This window comes from Taudactylus pleione, unplaced genomic scaffold (assembly GCF_031769625.1).
Source record: "Taudactylus pleione unplaced genomic scaffold, aTauple2 ptg000313l, whole genome shotgun sequence".
NCBI classification, from domain to species: Eukaryota; Metazoa; Chordata; class Amphibia; order Anura; family Myobatrachidae; genus Taudactylus; species Taudactylus pleione.
Window position 1 is genome coordinate 7,407,890 of NW_028284714.1, and position 15,144 is coordinate 7,423,033.

Below are 15,144 nucleotides of genomic sequence, written 5' to 3' on the forward strand. Positions count from 1 at the left end.
ATACTGCGATCGCAGTGACAGCGCAGACCCATTGCAGAGTGATTGACATAAAGTACCGCTTGGGGGTGGTGACGTGGGGGGGGACAGTGAAAAGCAGGCATGCCAGTGGGTTTGAATGCCGTTGCAGGGGCGTGTATAAATTAGCCATTGCGATGCCATACACAGCTTGGGCTTTCACTGTGTGGGATGAGGTTATCAATTTCTGAGGTCAGACCTTGTTCAAGTGTGCGCAAAGCTGCTATTGTATTTGATGTTACCAATGTTTTCACAGATTTGCAAAATATTACGGATGTGTGTAAAGTAAGGTGGGCGTCCTTATGTTGTGCTGCAATGGCATAGCGATCACAGACATTAGCATATCTTCTCAGTGAGACTTCATGCATCCAGTAACAGAAAATAAGAAACCACCTAGCCCCCATACAGGGAACTTCTTCAGCCCTAACTATAAAGGGTAGTTAGTCTGCATACAACTTCACACTAAGTCTCAGTCCTGTCTGCTTTTAGCTGGTATGGCCACAGGCCTTCAGGCCTCCTGGTCTTCACTGGCCTTCTGGTCTCCACTGGCATGCCTGGCTACCACAGCCCCATCTTGGCTGTATCCTCTCGGCAGCCAATAGGTGTGATCCCACCCCTTTTTAAATTTGCTTGGGCGGATTCCACCATTAAAGCATTTTGTGTTTTTACCTCCCTTTCAAAACTTTATTGAACCTCTAACCCAACATTCTAAACATTCTCTATAGCTGCAACCATATCCTGTGGCTGTACTTAAGAACTTCTATTATTTCTCTCACAACAGATGGCAAGGGGTTAGAATCTTCATCCTGCACACTTTGGGCCTGATTCAGACCCGTTCGCAAGTGCTATGTGCATGTGCGAGACCCAGCTAGCGACGGGCACTCCGTCACTCCAGGTTTTGCACCAAAAGGGGGCAGCTGTCGATTTTGATTGACAGCTGGCCCCGTTTTGGAGGCGGGCCAGGGGGGTGGCTGGCCAAACGGAGGCGTTCCCGAAGGAATGCCTGCCATTTGGGAGCGGTGCGACTGACATCACGAGTGATGTCAGTGGGTGAGCTTCTGGCTCTAATAGAGCCGAAAGCTCACTGGGGCTTGTGGGAAGGAGACCCTACCACAAGGGTCTTGTCGTAAGCCCCGATGGTCGCGATGGTCAAGACCATCACGACCATCGTCTGGCCGCTCGCAATAGCTGTGGGTGGTCACCCACAGCTATATGAGTGGCCAGGAGGCCGCACAAAAAAAAAAAAAAAAACGCCCTGATTCAGAGCGAGCGCTCTTTCAGAGCGTCTGGCTCTGAATCAGGCCCTTTGTGAGATGTCTGGAATTAAAGAAGCAACATCAGAAACTGCAAATGTCCCTAGGAGGTGGAGTCTTTCCAATTTCTCCTTATCTCTAACACATTGATCAATAGGGCAAGTTGCTTTGACTAAAGACCCAATGAGCTTTGAACAGCTCTGCAGCTGCACATTGCTTGCCAAGACCCAGCCATCAGGAGCAGACTTTTTCAAAGGCTCTCTCTGCTATTTTTATTTAAACTCCATATCACCAACTTTAGGTACAGCTTTGTCATTGGAAACTGTATCCCCCTGGGAGAACTACACATCTTTAAACATAACTGGGAACTGAAGGTCAATGCAAGCCATTCCAATTTCTGTAACGTATACTTTTGAGGAGTTTTTCAGCATTGCCTCACTAATAGTAAATCGATCAATCGCATCAACATGGCCAGAATTAAATACCAGAGTGTAAGGCAACTTATTTTCCTTTTGTGCTTTTCCCACTTCCAAGTGGCACTTTTCCTCAGTTGCAGAGAGCTGTTCTTCCAGTTGGGTATTTTTCCCCATTGCAATTTCCAACGTGTTCTGACTCTGCAGAAAATTGTTCTCCATAACTTTACATTAGCAAGTCCCAATTTTTGTTCAGCTATTTCAGATTCTGCAACTTTTATTTTACACTCAACTCCACCTGGAGATTGTGTAACTGTTTCTGTGCACTTTATAGACAATTTCTCAAGGTTCATATTTTCTCCTTGCAAATCCTCAATCACAGCACATATATGGTAAAGTTCCTTCTCCAAAAGTTTGTCCTGCTGTTTTAAACAGAACTTCCTCTAGAAATAGATTTCTTTCCACAAGACACAGTGAAATGTCTCTGGAAGTAGCCAAGTTGGACTGGAACACATATATGCTCCTCAAAACTTGCTTGAAGAAAAACAATTACCATGTCTTTTGCATTCCTGTCTCTTGAGCGTGATTCTGCAGCATATGGAGATATTCCTTTTTTGCCCTAGAGCAGTGTTTCCCAACCTCGGTCCTGAAGGCACACTAACAGACCTGGTTTTAGTGATATCCACGATTGAGCACAGATGGTTAAATCAAAATAACTGAGGTACTAATTAAGTCACTTGTGCCCAAGTATGGCTATCCTTAAAACCTGGACTGTTAGTGTGCCTTGAGGACCGTGGTTGGGAACCCCTGTCCTACAGCATTCATAGAGCTTCACAGTTAAATGTGCTCTCTTTAATTCACACTCTGCACGTTTGCTTGTGTGGACACAATTAAAGAGTCTTTTTCTTTCAAAACCAGTGCTAAGTACACCACTTTTCTTTGTGTGTGTGCTGTGCCACTCTGATATCCATTGAAACATTTTTTGTAACCCTTCCACTTCCTGCTGAAGTACCACACACTTTTGTTGAAATTCAACAATACAGTATTTTTATCTTTCTCTCCAAGAAGCAAATTATTTCCATTCTTTTGTTTCAGCATAGATTTTTTAAACACTTCAGCCTCCTCAAAAAGTTTAGACATAACTGCTAATTTGAGGTCTGTCTCTTTGAAAGCTTTAATTTCCAACTCTCTTTTTTCATCCTCTTGTTTAAATTAGATTTTTAAAGAGTATAATTCAATATGTAACATGTCAACAATTTGATCATGCAAAAGATCTTCAGTAGACTTTTAAATAAGTAACTTATCTGCTCCACAAAATACAAAAGTCTTCAATGCAAAACTTAATTCATATGGTCAAATACTTCCATTTACAAAGGAGAAAAGGAAATAGTTTTAACGGGTGCACTGAGACCCATGTTGATAATTTAAAATTAAATAATTTTTAACAGATATGCATTAAAATATCTCATAGTATTAAATTTGTTAAGATGGTGAAATATAAAAAGATAGATTTGTGCAAAAGAGAAGAAAATTAACGTGTATAATAAAATGTAAAACTAAAGTTATTAATTTGTCATTCTTTCAAAATGATCAGTGTTTAGTAACACAGTGTGGTTCGTTTCTCATTATAGTTTATTCTGTTATTTATGTTGCAATTAGTTATTTCACGAGGCTAAATGCCTTCATCAACTCATTAAAAGTAAGTAGCAAAGTGTATCAAACAATGCAGTGACTGGTAATGTGTACAGTCAGTATTACAAGCTGATACAGTGTCTTCTCTTCTTATGCTTAGATATCTTATCCTTTTGTATTGCCATGCAAATGCTTATTGTAAATATTTCTTAGCTATGCAGTATACACAAATATCTGTTGTAGTTCTGAGTCTCTTAACTCCCCATCTGCAAGGTCCTTAGTATAAGGTTTAATCTCACAGCAGGTATATTGTCTTAGTATATAGTTGGTCAACACACCTAGTATTAATGGGTCTCAACTACATGTGATCTATATTAGTAGTTCCCATTATATAGTGTGTGTGAATCACATGCCATAAAAAAGTTTTTATAGGTCAAAATGTTAACCTTTGCAGCTCTGGGTATTCATGTATACAATAATACAGCTGAACCTTTAGGCAATTGCAATAATTCCCAGCGCTGCGTATAGCACAAGTAATATTTTATACTTGGACATCAGTAGCTGGAGCATAGGCCTTATATATTTATCATAGCTTTCTATAGTCATAGGCAATTGCAATTAGTCTCAGCGCTATGTATAGCACATATATCATTTTAACTTAGACATCAATGGCTGGGGTTTATGTCCATTTAGCAACATATTAACACTGAATGACATTAACAATCAGTTACAAATAGCCTACAGCCGTTTCACCAGTCAGGCTTTCTGAGGGCATCACCTGCCATATAATTTCCTTTCCTTTAAATCCCCTTCCCTTAGTTCTGATTGGTTGTCAGCAAGTCAATAGTGTTTAACATCATTTGAATGATAGTATAGTCTTAATAGTAATCCACCAACATGCACCTCTTAAAACATAAATATGAACAATTGATTTAATTATTGCAAGTATAATGTTAAAACACATTTGTTATTTCTCAGCCAGATATCCTATATAAAATTTGATTTTGAGTTTATCCATTATATACATATAAATGAATCCTTTATGTCAGATCTTAGATATGTATAAGGTGTATCACAATCCATCTCCATCCATCTAATGTTACCAATTGTCATAGTGGATTTTGTAACAGTGATTTATATTAAAATTGAATTTTAGATCACTTCATTTCAGTATTATTACCTTTGCAGGTGATGTGATCATCTTAACCATGTTTAACGGTTTGAATGGTAGTATAGTTCTAAAAGTAATCTACCAACAAGAATTCAAAAGTATTCTTATTCAGGGGGGATCTTAGCCTCAGTTATTTAGTGCTCATATGAAAGGATTAAACAATGTGCTCAAATTACCAAATGTACCCTACTAGTGATAAAAGTGATAGTAATAATTTATTTTAAATACCGTGCACTGCAAATGTGTTAAGCTCTGTACACATGGAGTGATCAGACAATGATCAGATATTGTTGTCTGATCGTCCTGCATGTTCGATATCGAACATCCAGCACATGCATCAACACCCAAATGACTATCAACGATCGCGGGTCCCTATAGTTACCAGGCTAACCTGGTCAATATCAACCAGTTTGTCCTGCATGCACGGGCAATGGTCAATATCGATATCAACCATCCATGCCCGCACATCGACCATCATTTGAGGGTTGGAAGGGCCGAAAAACAGGATGATATGAACTATAATGATATGATCGATATCGTTATCGTTCTTATCGTCCTGTTATATCTGACCATGTGTACGCACCATAACTCTCTTAAGAAATGCTAACTCAATGTGTTTGTGCAGTTTTAATATACATCTGTACTGAGATATATAATAATTATATAAATGTGAATATTTAATAAATCTCTGTGCTCCTATAAAAGTGAGGTGATTGTGTGAATATAGTTGTTATTTTTATAATCTCATAAGTATATAGGTAAGTGACCACATTGTGAATTTTTCTTGAGACTAACCCATTATATGAGGTACTGTAATTGCAGGTAGGTACAACGTGTGACAGATGATGTATTATCTATATCATTCTTGTCCTCTAGTCCCCTAATAGTTTTCTATCTTAGATCTAATAATGTTTCTTATTAATGTATTGTTTCACCCCTAGTTATTAGGGATTTGTATATTCTCCATATTCTCCAGTTATATGATATCAGTTCATCACAGATTCTGTCCTCAGGTTTGTATTGATGTGGAGATAATCCATTAATTATAAGGGATCAGAGAAAGGCAGCAAATTGGTTATTTTCATTCATAACCTATGAATCAATACTGTCCATCAGGAAGATCCATCTTGCCTCCATCTGGAGAAGTTCTTGTGTCAGATTCCCTCCACTGATTCCCAGATGTTTTTTTTCCATTCCAAATACTGTCAATATTTCAGGATTACCATTATGTGCTTTCAAAAAGTGCCTGGCCACACTAGTCACGGTTTTGAACCTTTCACGGTCCAGCTTGGCATTTTAAATGCTCCTCAAATGTTCCATCACCCTAATTCTCATGGCTCTGCTGGTCATGCCTATGTACAATTTCCCACAAGGGCATGAGAGACAATATATTACTCCAATGGATCTACAATTAATGTAATTTTTAATTACATGGTACTTACCAAATCGGTCCAGAAATTGTTGCATAGGTGTTATATACTTCCATGTATTGCAGTGTCCACATTTGTGGCATCCAACAAGTCTCTCTTTTTTGTTAACATTTAATGAGAAATGGCTATGCACCAAGATGTTCCTAGGATTGGGTGATTTTCTCCAGCTTGTATAGATACAATTTCCCAATACCTCTTTTAGATCTTTATCTGTTGTTTAGATGTTCCAATGTGTCTGGAGAATATTCTGTATGTCCATTCATTCTGTGCAGAAGGTGCCTATAAACCTTATTTTTTCTTCCATTTTGTCACCTGTTTTCTTTTTATTAATACTTCCATGCTAACATAGTACTTTCCTGGTAGACCTGGAACCATACACTGATCACAGACCATGTTAGTTTTACTCTGCTTTTGTATTTTAGATGCCTCTTTCTCTGGAACATCTATTTTTAACACAGCATTTTGAAAATAATTGTCCTCCATCATATTACAGAGTTGAAAAACTTTAAATCACCTCCTTGCAACATATTTACTTTACTTCCAGACTGTAGGCTCCAGTACTGGATTTGTAACTCTCAAACTGGAGACTGAACACTCGCTGCATACAACCTACCTTTTCTAGTAGCAAGGTTCTTTTTATTCCTCATATTTATCTACACCCAGTATATACAAGAACAGTTTTTCTTGTTTTACTGTATCACACTTTGCATTCAAAAGTATCCTCAACACAGCAAACCACTTCACCTGACACTGCAAGCATGGCACTACAACTACCTTCATGTAACACAGTAACTGTCCCATTAATTGTCTTTTCAAAAGGTATGTTACTCTGCGCCATACTCAACTCTGATGAGGCAGATTAAAACTTATTTTCTATAGTAGAAATAATCTTAGGTAGTAGCGCATTTTTTGATTGCACACTGCTGCATCACTTCAAAAACACTTGCTTTTAATTGCAGCTACAACTTTGTAGGCAGTTTTTTCTCCTCTCCAAAGAAAAAAAAAACATCACACTTGTGATTTATACATTTGCTCTTTGGCAAATTTTGCCTAAACTTTTTGCATCTTTACGTACGCAGAGAAGTTTCTGTTTAAACATCACTTAATAACAGGCTTTTGTCACTCACCACCACCCTGGGCTTCATGTTAGCGAGTCCTGCCATGTACACTAGATGCTGCCATGCAGAAAACATCCATATTTAAGCTGCTACTGCAATCCACAAATTTTTGCAAAGCTCTCAATTTCAAGCCAATTATTCACCATAATGTGATGTTCTAGGGTATTTTTCTCAGTAGAGTGGTCAGTAGTGCAGTATTTGGGTGCTCAAATAAGGGTTACCATACAGCTTGTCCGGGTTAAAACAAACAAAATTATACTTTTTTATTTTCTGTTACTGTATGCTGACAATATTAAACAGCCTAGCCCAGATTCAGGGCACTACATCACTTCTTCTGCCCTTACTATCAAGGGCAGCTAGTCTGCACACAACCTCAAAGACTCAAAGTCTCAGTACTGGCTGTTTGTTGCAGGTATGACCACAGGCCTCCAGGATTCCACAGGCCTCTTGGCCTACAGTGGCCTCCACTGACATGCTTGGCTGACACGCCCCCATCAAGGCTGCATTCTCTAGGCAGCCGATAGATGTGGTCACACACCTTTGTAAATTTGCCTGGGCAGATACCACCACCACAGCACAGATTAATTCGCTCACTGACACAATTTACAGTACCTTAATTCTACCACAATACACACACACAGATAGATGTATGTGCTAATAATAGTAAGAAATGCTGTTGCTTATACAGAGGAAGATAATAATTGGAAGACCGTCTACATAATTGTCCTGCATGATACCTTGTAATTCTGTTTGTACTTTGCTTGAACACTCAGCCCTAAAACAGAAAAAAAATGACACAATGTAATTTTTAGTTTATGATAAACCCTGATAGTTTTATGCTCAACTTACATGGGTGCTCAGAAAGGCATAGTGAGGCTGCCAAAGCAAATGGACTAAAATCTAAAATGTTAGTATGGGCTATGGACCAATATTTAAAATGTTGCCATTGCCAACATTTTTCCTTAATACAATCTTTATTGAACCAAACTTTAAGAGGTTATACAAAGCTTGGTTTTCCCTGTCTAACTTGAAAACACATATTAGGATGGACCCTGTTTTAAAACCTACAGTATGGGAAAAGGTGACATTTGTTAAATATGCTATGGGATTGTGCTAGGATGTCTTTACTAGTTTAAATACATCCTCGCCTTTCAATAAATAAGCTGTCAGTATCACACCTTATTCATCTAGCACAAAAACTATCAAGATTTGTCTGACTATTATAATATATGTAGCATCTCAGTGCAAACATAACATTTGAATTTAATTACTCAGCACATAAACAATGTTTGTACAAAAAAAAAAAAGGGATAGTGACATTACATAAAGATTTATACGTTATGAGACGCATGGCTTGCAGTGCATCAATGAAAGACATAAACTACATGCAAGGCCATTTGTGTGAGTTCATGTAATCAACTATAAGTACGAATTGTTGTAGTTTTGTTCCGGTTAGCACTTGGTACAAATGCAGTATGTACAGAGCACGTTTCTCCATAGATTATTTATATTATCCGCATATGAGCACTAGTACTGTACAGTAGATGCCTCTAGTGGAAATCTACAGTGATAAATATCATGGCACTTGGTAATCAGTCACAAACTTCGAAGCTACTTCACAGATTCAAACCCTTTACCTTGTATTTGGATGGTGTGCAAAGGCATGACCTGCATCCCCTGGATAGGGTAACTCAAGGGGGAGTTTGAAGGAGCAATAATTAGGTCTTTCTTATTAGTTCTGGTTCTAAAACATAAAAGAGCATGGTTTCAGGCATACTCATTGTAATATTAACTGCACAATGATCACTTTACAGCCACAGTGGCAAAGAATCACAATTACGAACTTATGTATTATCAGCATAAGGAAAAAATTGACTTAATACTAAAGACAAATCCACAGGATAACATAGAATCACAATGACGTGTTTCAAATCCAAGGTAAATAACAAAAGGAAATTACTTTAATATGGATTTGATTGAACAAGTTACAGTTATTTTCAGATTTGTAGACTTTGACCTTACTTAACTGTGGTGGATGAAGTATGTTACTGCTTAAATGTATAGTATTTTTTTTTATACATATGATCTCGTACTTTATAGCATTGCTGTTTTGGATTTTACTGCAGAAGGATTAGACAATTTACAGATCATTCACATAAATATGCTTTTGTATAGTAATTGTGGGTTGTGAAATAATTGCTGGGAGTGTACTGATTGGTAGTAAGTTTATCTTCTGCATGAAAATGGAATATTCTACCACAAACCATAATGAGAGTGAGGCAATGGTCATGCCTGGATGATGGGGTGTGCCTGGGGCGCCGATATTTTTCTCTCTCCCACTTTTTCCCTGGGCGTTGCTAATTAATCAGGTGTCAGAGAAGGAGGTGGGGAGAACAGGGTGATGGAAGGAAAACAGCAGTCTTCACTGTTCTTCTTCCGTCAGGAGGCTCTATACACTATCCTGAGATGGCAAATCTTTTTTTAGAAGTTAAACGGAAAACTGAGCATTCACTGATGAATGGCTTTTCAATACTACATGAATTAATCCATTAGTTTAGAAAAATTGTTTAGTTAGAAAATAATTTAGTATTTGTTAACTTTACATCTCAAGTCACAGATTTGGACAGTTAAACTTCCCTTTTAGCAGTCTATTATATTACATTATCTTTATGATATGTTTTATAAAATAAATATATCTTATATAGCAAACATCAATTATAATGTAATTGGAATTTGAAAAAGTAAATCATCCTTAGCAAAATGAAAAATAACAGGCCTTTATTTTTTCTCTTTTACTGTCAGTTGACAAATATATTCACTTTAAAAATATTAATATCTCCAATAATTAATACTTTTAATTATTAAACATCGACACTTGCACCAGCCACATGCTAAATGAGTTCTCATCTATATAAAAGGGCACTCACAGAAACAGCTGCATGTTTTAAAATAAATATAACAATGTTAATTTTTCTAACAATAATATATAGATAAAAGATATCTAAAAACACATTTTTATTTACAAACATGGAGGACTGCCATAGGGACCAGGCTCGCCCTTAGCTATGCCAACCTCTATATGGATATGTTCAAGGAGCAGCTCATTTGGGGTGGTGAGTTACAGTAATGCGAGCCTGGTCCTCTATGGCAGATATAAAGATTATTTGGACATGGAAGGACAGAAAAGCTTTGAGAGCAGACAATACAGGATGTGTCCACATACATCTTTCCTAAAATTTTCTACTAAAATCTGATACCTAATACAAATAATTTTGCAGGAAAAAAAAATTGTGATTTATCTAATTGATTCTCATCGTGGTAAATCTTATGCTGGGCATACACTATACACTATACAATTATCTGTCAGATACAGTGCATCCGGAAAATTAATTTTTCTCCTCAAAATTCTACACACAATACCACATAATGACAATGTGTAAAAAGTTTTTTTTGAGATTTTTGCAAATTTCATAAAAAAAAGCAAACTAAGAAATCACATGTACATAAGTATTCACAGCCTTTGCTCAATACTTTGTTGATGCACCTTTGGCAGCAATTACAGCCTCAAGTATTTTTGAATATGATCCCACAAGCTTGGCACACCTATCTTTGGGCAGTTTCGCCCATTCCTCTTTGCAGCACCTCTCAAGCTCCATCAGGTTGGATGTGAAGCGTCGGTGCACAGCCATTTTCAGATCTCTCCAAAGATGTTCAATCGGATTCAAGTCTGGGCTCTGGCTGGGCCACACAAGGACATTCACAGAGTTGTCCTGAAGCCACTCCTTTGATATCTTGGCTGTGTGCTTAGGGTCATTGTCCTGCTGAAAGATGAACCGTCGCCCCAGTCTGAGGTCAAGAGCGCTCTGGAGCAGGTTTTCATCCAGGATGTCTTTGTACATTGCTGCATTCATCTTTCCTTCTATCCTGACTAGTCTCCCAGTTCCTGCCGCTGAAAAACATCCCCACAGCATGATGCTGCCACAACCATGATTCACTATAGGGATGATATTGGCCTGGTGATAAGCGTTGCCTGGTTTCCTCCAAATAAAATGCCTGGCATTTACGCCAAAGAGTTCAATCTTTGTCTCTCATGGTCTGAGAGTCCTTCAGGTGCATTTTGGCAAATTCCAGGCTGGCTGCCATGTGCTTTTTACTAAGGAATGGCCTCCATCTGGCCACTCTACCATACAGGCCTGATTGGTGGATTGCTGCAGAGATGGTTGTCCTTCTGGAAGGTTCTTGTCTCTCCACAGTGGAATTCTGTAGCTTTGACAGAGTGACCATCGGGTTCTTGGTCACCTCCCTGACTAGGGCCCTTCTCCCCCGATCACTCAGTTTAGACGGACGGCCAACTCTAGGAAGAGTCCTGGCGGTTCTGAACTTTGTCCATTTGCAGATGATGGAGGCCACTGTGCTCATTGTGACCTTCTAAGCAGCAGATATTTTTCTGTACCCTTCACCAGATTTGTGCCTCGAGACAATCCTGTCTCGGAGGTCTATAGACAATTCCTTGGACTTCATGCTTGTTTTGTTCTCTGACATGCACTGTCAAGTGGGACCTTATATACACAGGTATATGCCTTTCAAAATCATGTCCAATCAACTGAATTTACCACAGGTGGACTCCAATTAAGCTGTAGGAACATCTCATGGATGATCAGTGGAAAGAGGATGCACCTGAGCTCAATTTTGAGCTTCATGACAAAGGCCGTGAATACTTATGTACATGTGATATCTTAGTGTTTTTTTTTATTAAATTTGCAAAAATCTCAAAAAAACTTTTTACACGTCATTATGGGGTATTGTATGTAGAATAATTTTGAGGACAAAAATGAATTTATTCCATTTTGAAGTAATGCTGTAACATAACAAAATGTGGAAAAAGTGATGCGCTGTGAATACTTTCCGGATACACTGTGTACACTACCCTTGAAGAAGTCTAAGTGAAGTACGAAACGCGTTGGATAGCTCCACTCCTGCCCTACATGAACTTGCTGGGAAATTTTAAATAAGATAAGCACTTGGCACTTTATTCTTATTTTTTCCAAATTTCCCTTTGCAAAAAGAACGTATTTATTGTTTTAAAAATGTTTTTTTTAAAAATTCTCTAGGAATCTTTAGGAGATTATATGCATGAATTTACTAGTAACCTTGTCCCTTATCCCTTGTGTTAAAATGTGTGTTTTTCAGTTTAATACATTTTGTACCCCCCCCCTTTTTATACTGAATATTCGCTTCTTATCTAATAATTTAGATTTTATAAATGGAGATTTAGTAAGCACTTTATTATTGCACAGTCATTTTTCACTATTATGTTTTAAGGATCATTATTGGGTGTGCTATCAACTATATTTGAACCTTGAACTGTATATTCACTTCTTTTAGGAGGTATTTTCAAGATAATTAGTTTGCATAAACATTTTATACACAGTATTTATTGACACTGACACTTTATAGACCTAGCATAATTTTATTCTATTTTATTAGCACTATTGTCGCTGTTTATCAAGTTCACTGTTTAAAAAGTATATATATATATATATATATATATATATAATTGTGACAGGGTCAGCATAATTCCACATGAAGTAAATGTGGAATATTGAGATCTCCCAGGTTTGGCAGAGCAAAGGCATTAGGATTGTGTAAGTGTCCAGTTCAGGTGTTGCCTCAATCAGTGCCTGGAAAGGTAGCTGGTTACAGACACTATGAGAAGCTGGTTTGAGAACTGCAGAAACACTGGGGAAACTGAGCCGGATGGTGAAATAGTAGTCCAACTTATAGGCCTGGGGTGACTAGTGTTAGGGCTCCCGGAGCTGAGAGTCCACTGAAAAAATATTGCTGTATTGGAAGACTTTGTATAACCTCTTGCCTGTGAAACTGCCATATCCTGTGTACCTCCCTGTGGTGAGCAATAAATCTTGCACTCTCACCAGTAGGTGTGTCACCGGGGGGGTGCCACTAAGATCAATTGATCCGAATATATGTGTATAGTCCCAATATATAGGACAAGGGTACTCTCCAAAGTCACATTAGTAAAACATATTGTTTATTTATTTTATGGCTTTAAAACAGCTATTCACAATACAATATCCGTTGGTGTGTCAACATTTCGGTCCCTACAGGACCTTCCTCAGGACAATAATCAACAGCGGCAAAATATGCATCGATCAGTGTAATTTTCTAGATGTCAAACCTACATAATATAATCCACAGGGACATATAAGAATGTAAATCAAAAAATCTAGTGTACAATGTAGGTGATACCGGATTTTAATTATTCTGCCAGTATGCGGATGAAGAAATGTAGGCTACCAAAAGAAATGTAGGCAAGAAAAGCTACCAGGTTTGGAGGCCATAACATCAATTTATGTTTCAGTATATAACTGAGCAGACACTTCATCCACTGGGTTTATTTTTATGTCCATTTTTTTCAATTTAATTTTGTTCAACTTGATTTAGAATATTAGCATGCGCATTATTTTTGTGGTGTGTGAAGCCTGAGAGACTTAGTCTGTATTGTGTGTTTCTTTCACAGGTCATGTTGTACATCACACTGGTCGATGCATATTTTGCCACTGTTAATTATTGTCCTGAGGAAGGTCCTGTAGGGACCGAAACATTGATACACCAACGAATATTGTATTGTGAATGGCTGTTTTAAAGCTGTAAAATAAACAATATGTTTTACTAATGTGACTTTGGAGAGTGCCCTTGTCCTATATATTGGGACTATACATATATATATATTAGGGGTGTGCACCGGCCACTTTTCGTGTTTTGTGTTTTGCTTTTGGATCTGGATCTTGATTCGTGTTTTGGATCTGGATTGGTTTTGCCAAAACCACCCTTCCGTGTTTTGGGTTCTAGGTTTTGTGTTTTGGATCTGTATTTTTTTTTAAAAGAGTATAAAAAAAGCTAAAATCACAGAATTTGTGGGTTTTTCTGCTCCAATGCTATTATTAACCTCAATAACCTTAATTTCCACTCATTTCCAGTCTATTCTGAACACCTCACACCTCACAATAGTGTTTTTATGTCCAAAAGGTTGCACCGAGGTAGCTGGATGACTATGCTAAGAGATACGAGTGGGCGGCACAAACACGTGGCCCATCTAGGAGTGACACTGCAGTGGCAGACAGGATGGCAGTTTGAAAAACTAGGCCCCAAAACAGTACATAATGCAAAGAAAAAAAAGAGGTGCAAGATGGAATTGTCCTAGGGCCCTTCCACCCACCATTATGTTGTATAAACAGGACATGCACACTTTAACAAACTAATCATTTCTGCGCCAGGGCCTGCCACACGACTGTGGCTGAAATGATTGGTTCGTTTGGGCCCCCACAAAACAAGCTGGCAATTAATCTATCCCTGCACAAACTGGCTCTACGGAGGCAAGATGTCGTCCTCATCCTCCTCATCCACCGATTCCTCACCCTCTTCAGTGTTGTGTACATCCTCATCCTCACAGAGTATTAACTCGTCCCCGCTGGAATCCACCGCCACAGGTCCCTCTGTACGTTCTGGAGGCTGGTCTCCCTGGAAGAGTTGATAATTCATTTTTATGAACATCATCTTCTCCACATTTTGTGGAAGCAACCTCCTATGCCTTTCGCTGACAAGGTTCCTGGCTGCACTAAACACTCTTTCGGAGTACACACTGGATGGGGGGCAACTCAGGTAAAATAGAGCCAGTTTGTACAGGGGCCTCCAAATTGCCTCTTTTTCCTGCCAGTACAGGTACGTACTGTCTGACATGCCTACTTGGATGCTGTCACCGATGTAATCCTCCACCATTCTGTCAATGGTGACAGTATCATATGCAGTGACAGTAGACATGTCAGAAATTGTTGCCAGGTCCTTCAGTCCGGACCAGCGGGTTGCTTAGGATACCTAAGTTTTTTCCTGGCAGCCCCAGTTACGGGAGAAAATGAAGAAGGAGCTGTTGACGTGTCACGTTCCGCTTCAGCTGACAGTGTTTTCACCAGCAGGTCTTTGCACCTCTGCAGGCTTGTGTCAGCCAGAAAGAGAGACACCACATAGGCTTTAAACCTAGGATCGAGCACTGTGGCCAAAATGTAGTGGTCTGATTTCAACAGATTGACCACCCTG

General features: G+C 38.6%; 1 protein-coding gene across 3 annotated transcripts in view; it reads right to left on the bottom strand.

Moving 5' to 3' along the window:
* The window catches only part of LOC148510710 (N-acetylneuraminylgalactosylglucosyl-glucoside beta-1,4-N- acetylgalactosaminyltransferase 2-like), a 317,743-nt gene that overhangs the window by 131,317 nt on the left and 171,282 nt on the right, over positions 1–15,144 (bottom strand). For all 3 annotated transcript variants that reach the window (XM_088442512.1, XM_088442511.1, XM_088442513.1), the window contains exons 4-5: positions 8,670–8,776; positions 7,770–7,807 (exon numbers count right to left, since the gene is read on the bottom strand). In XM_088442512.1, coding sequence (XP_088298638.1) covers positions 7,770–7,807; positions 8,670–8,776 — 145 coding nt within the window. The remainder of the gene's footprint in view (positions 1–7,769; positions 7,808–8,669; positions 8,777–15,144) is intronic.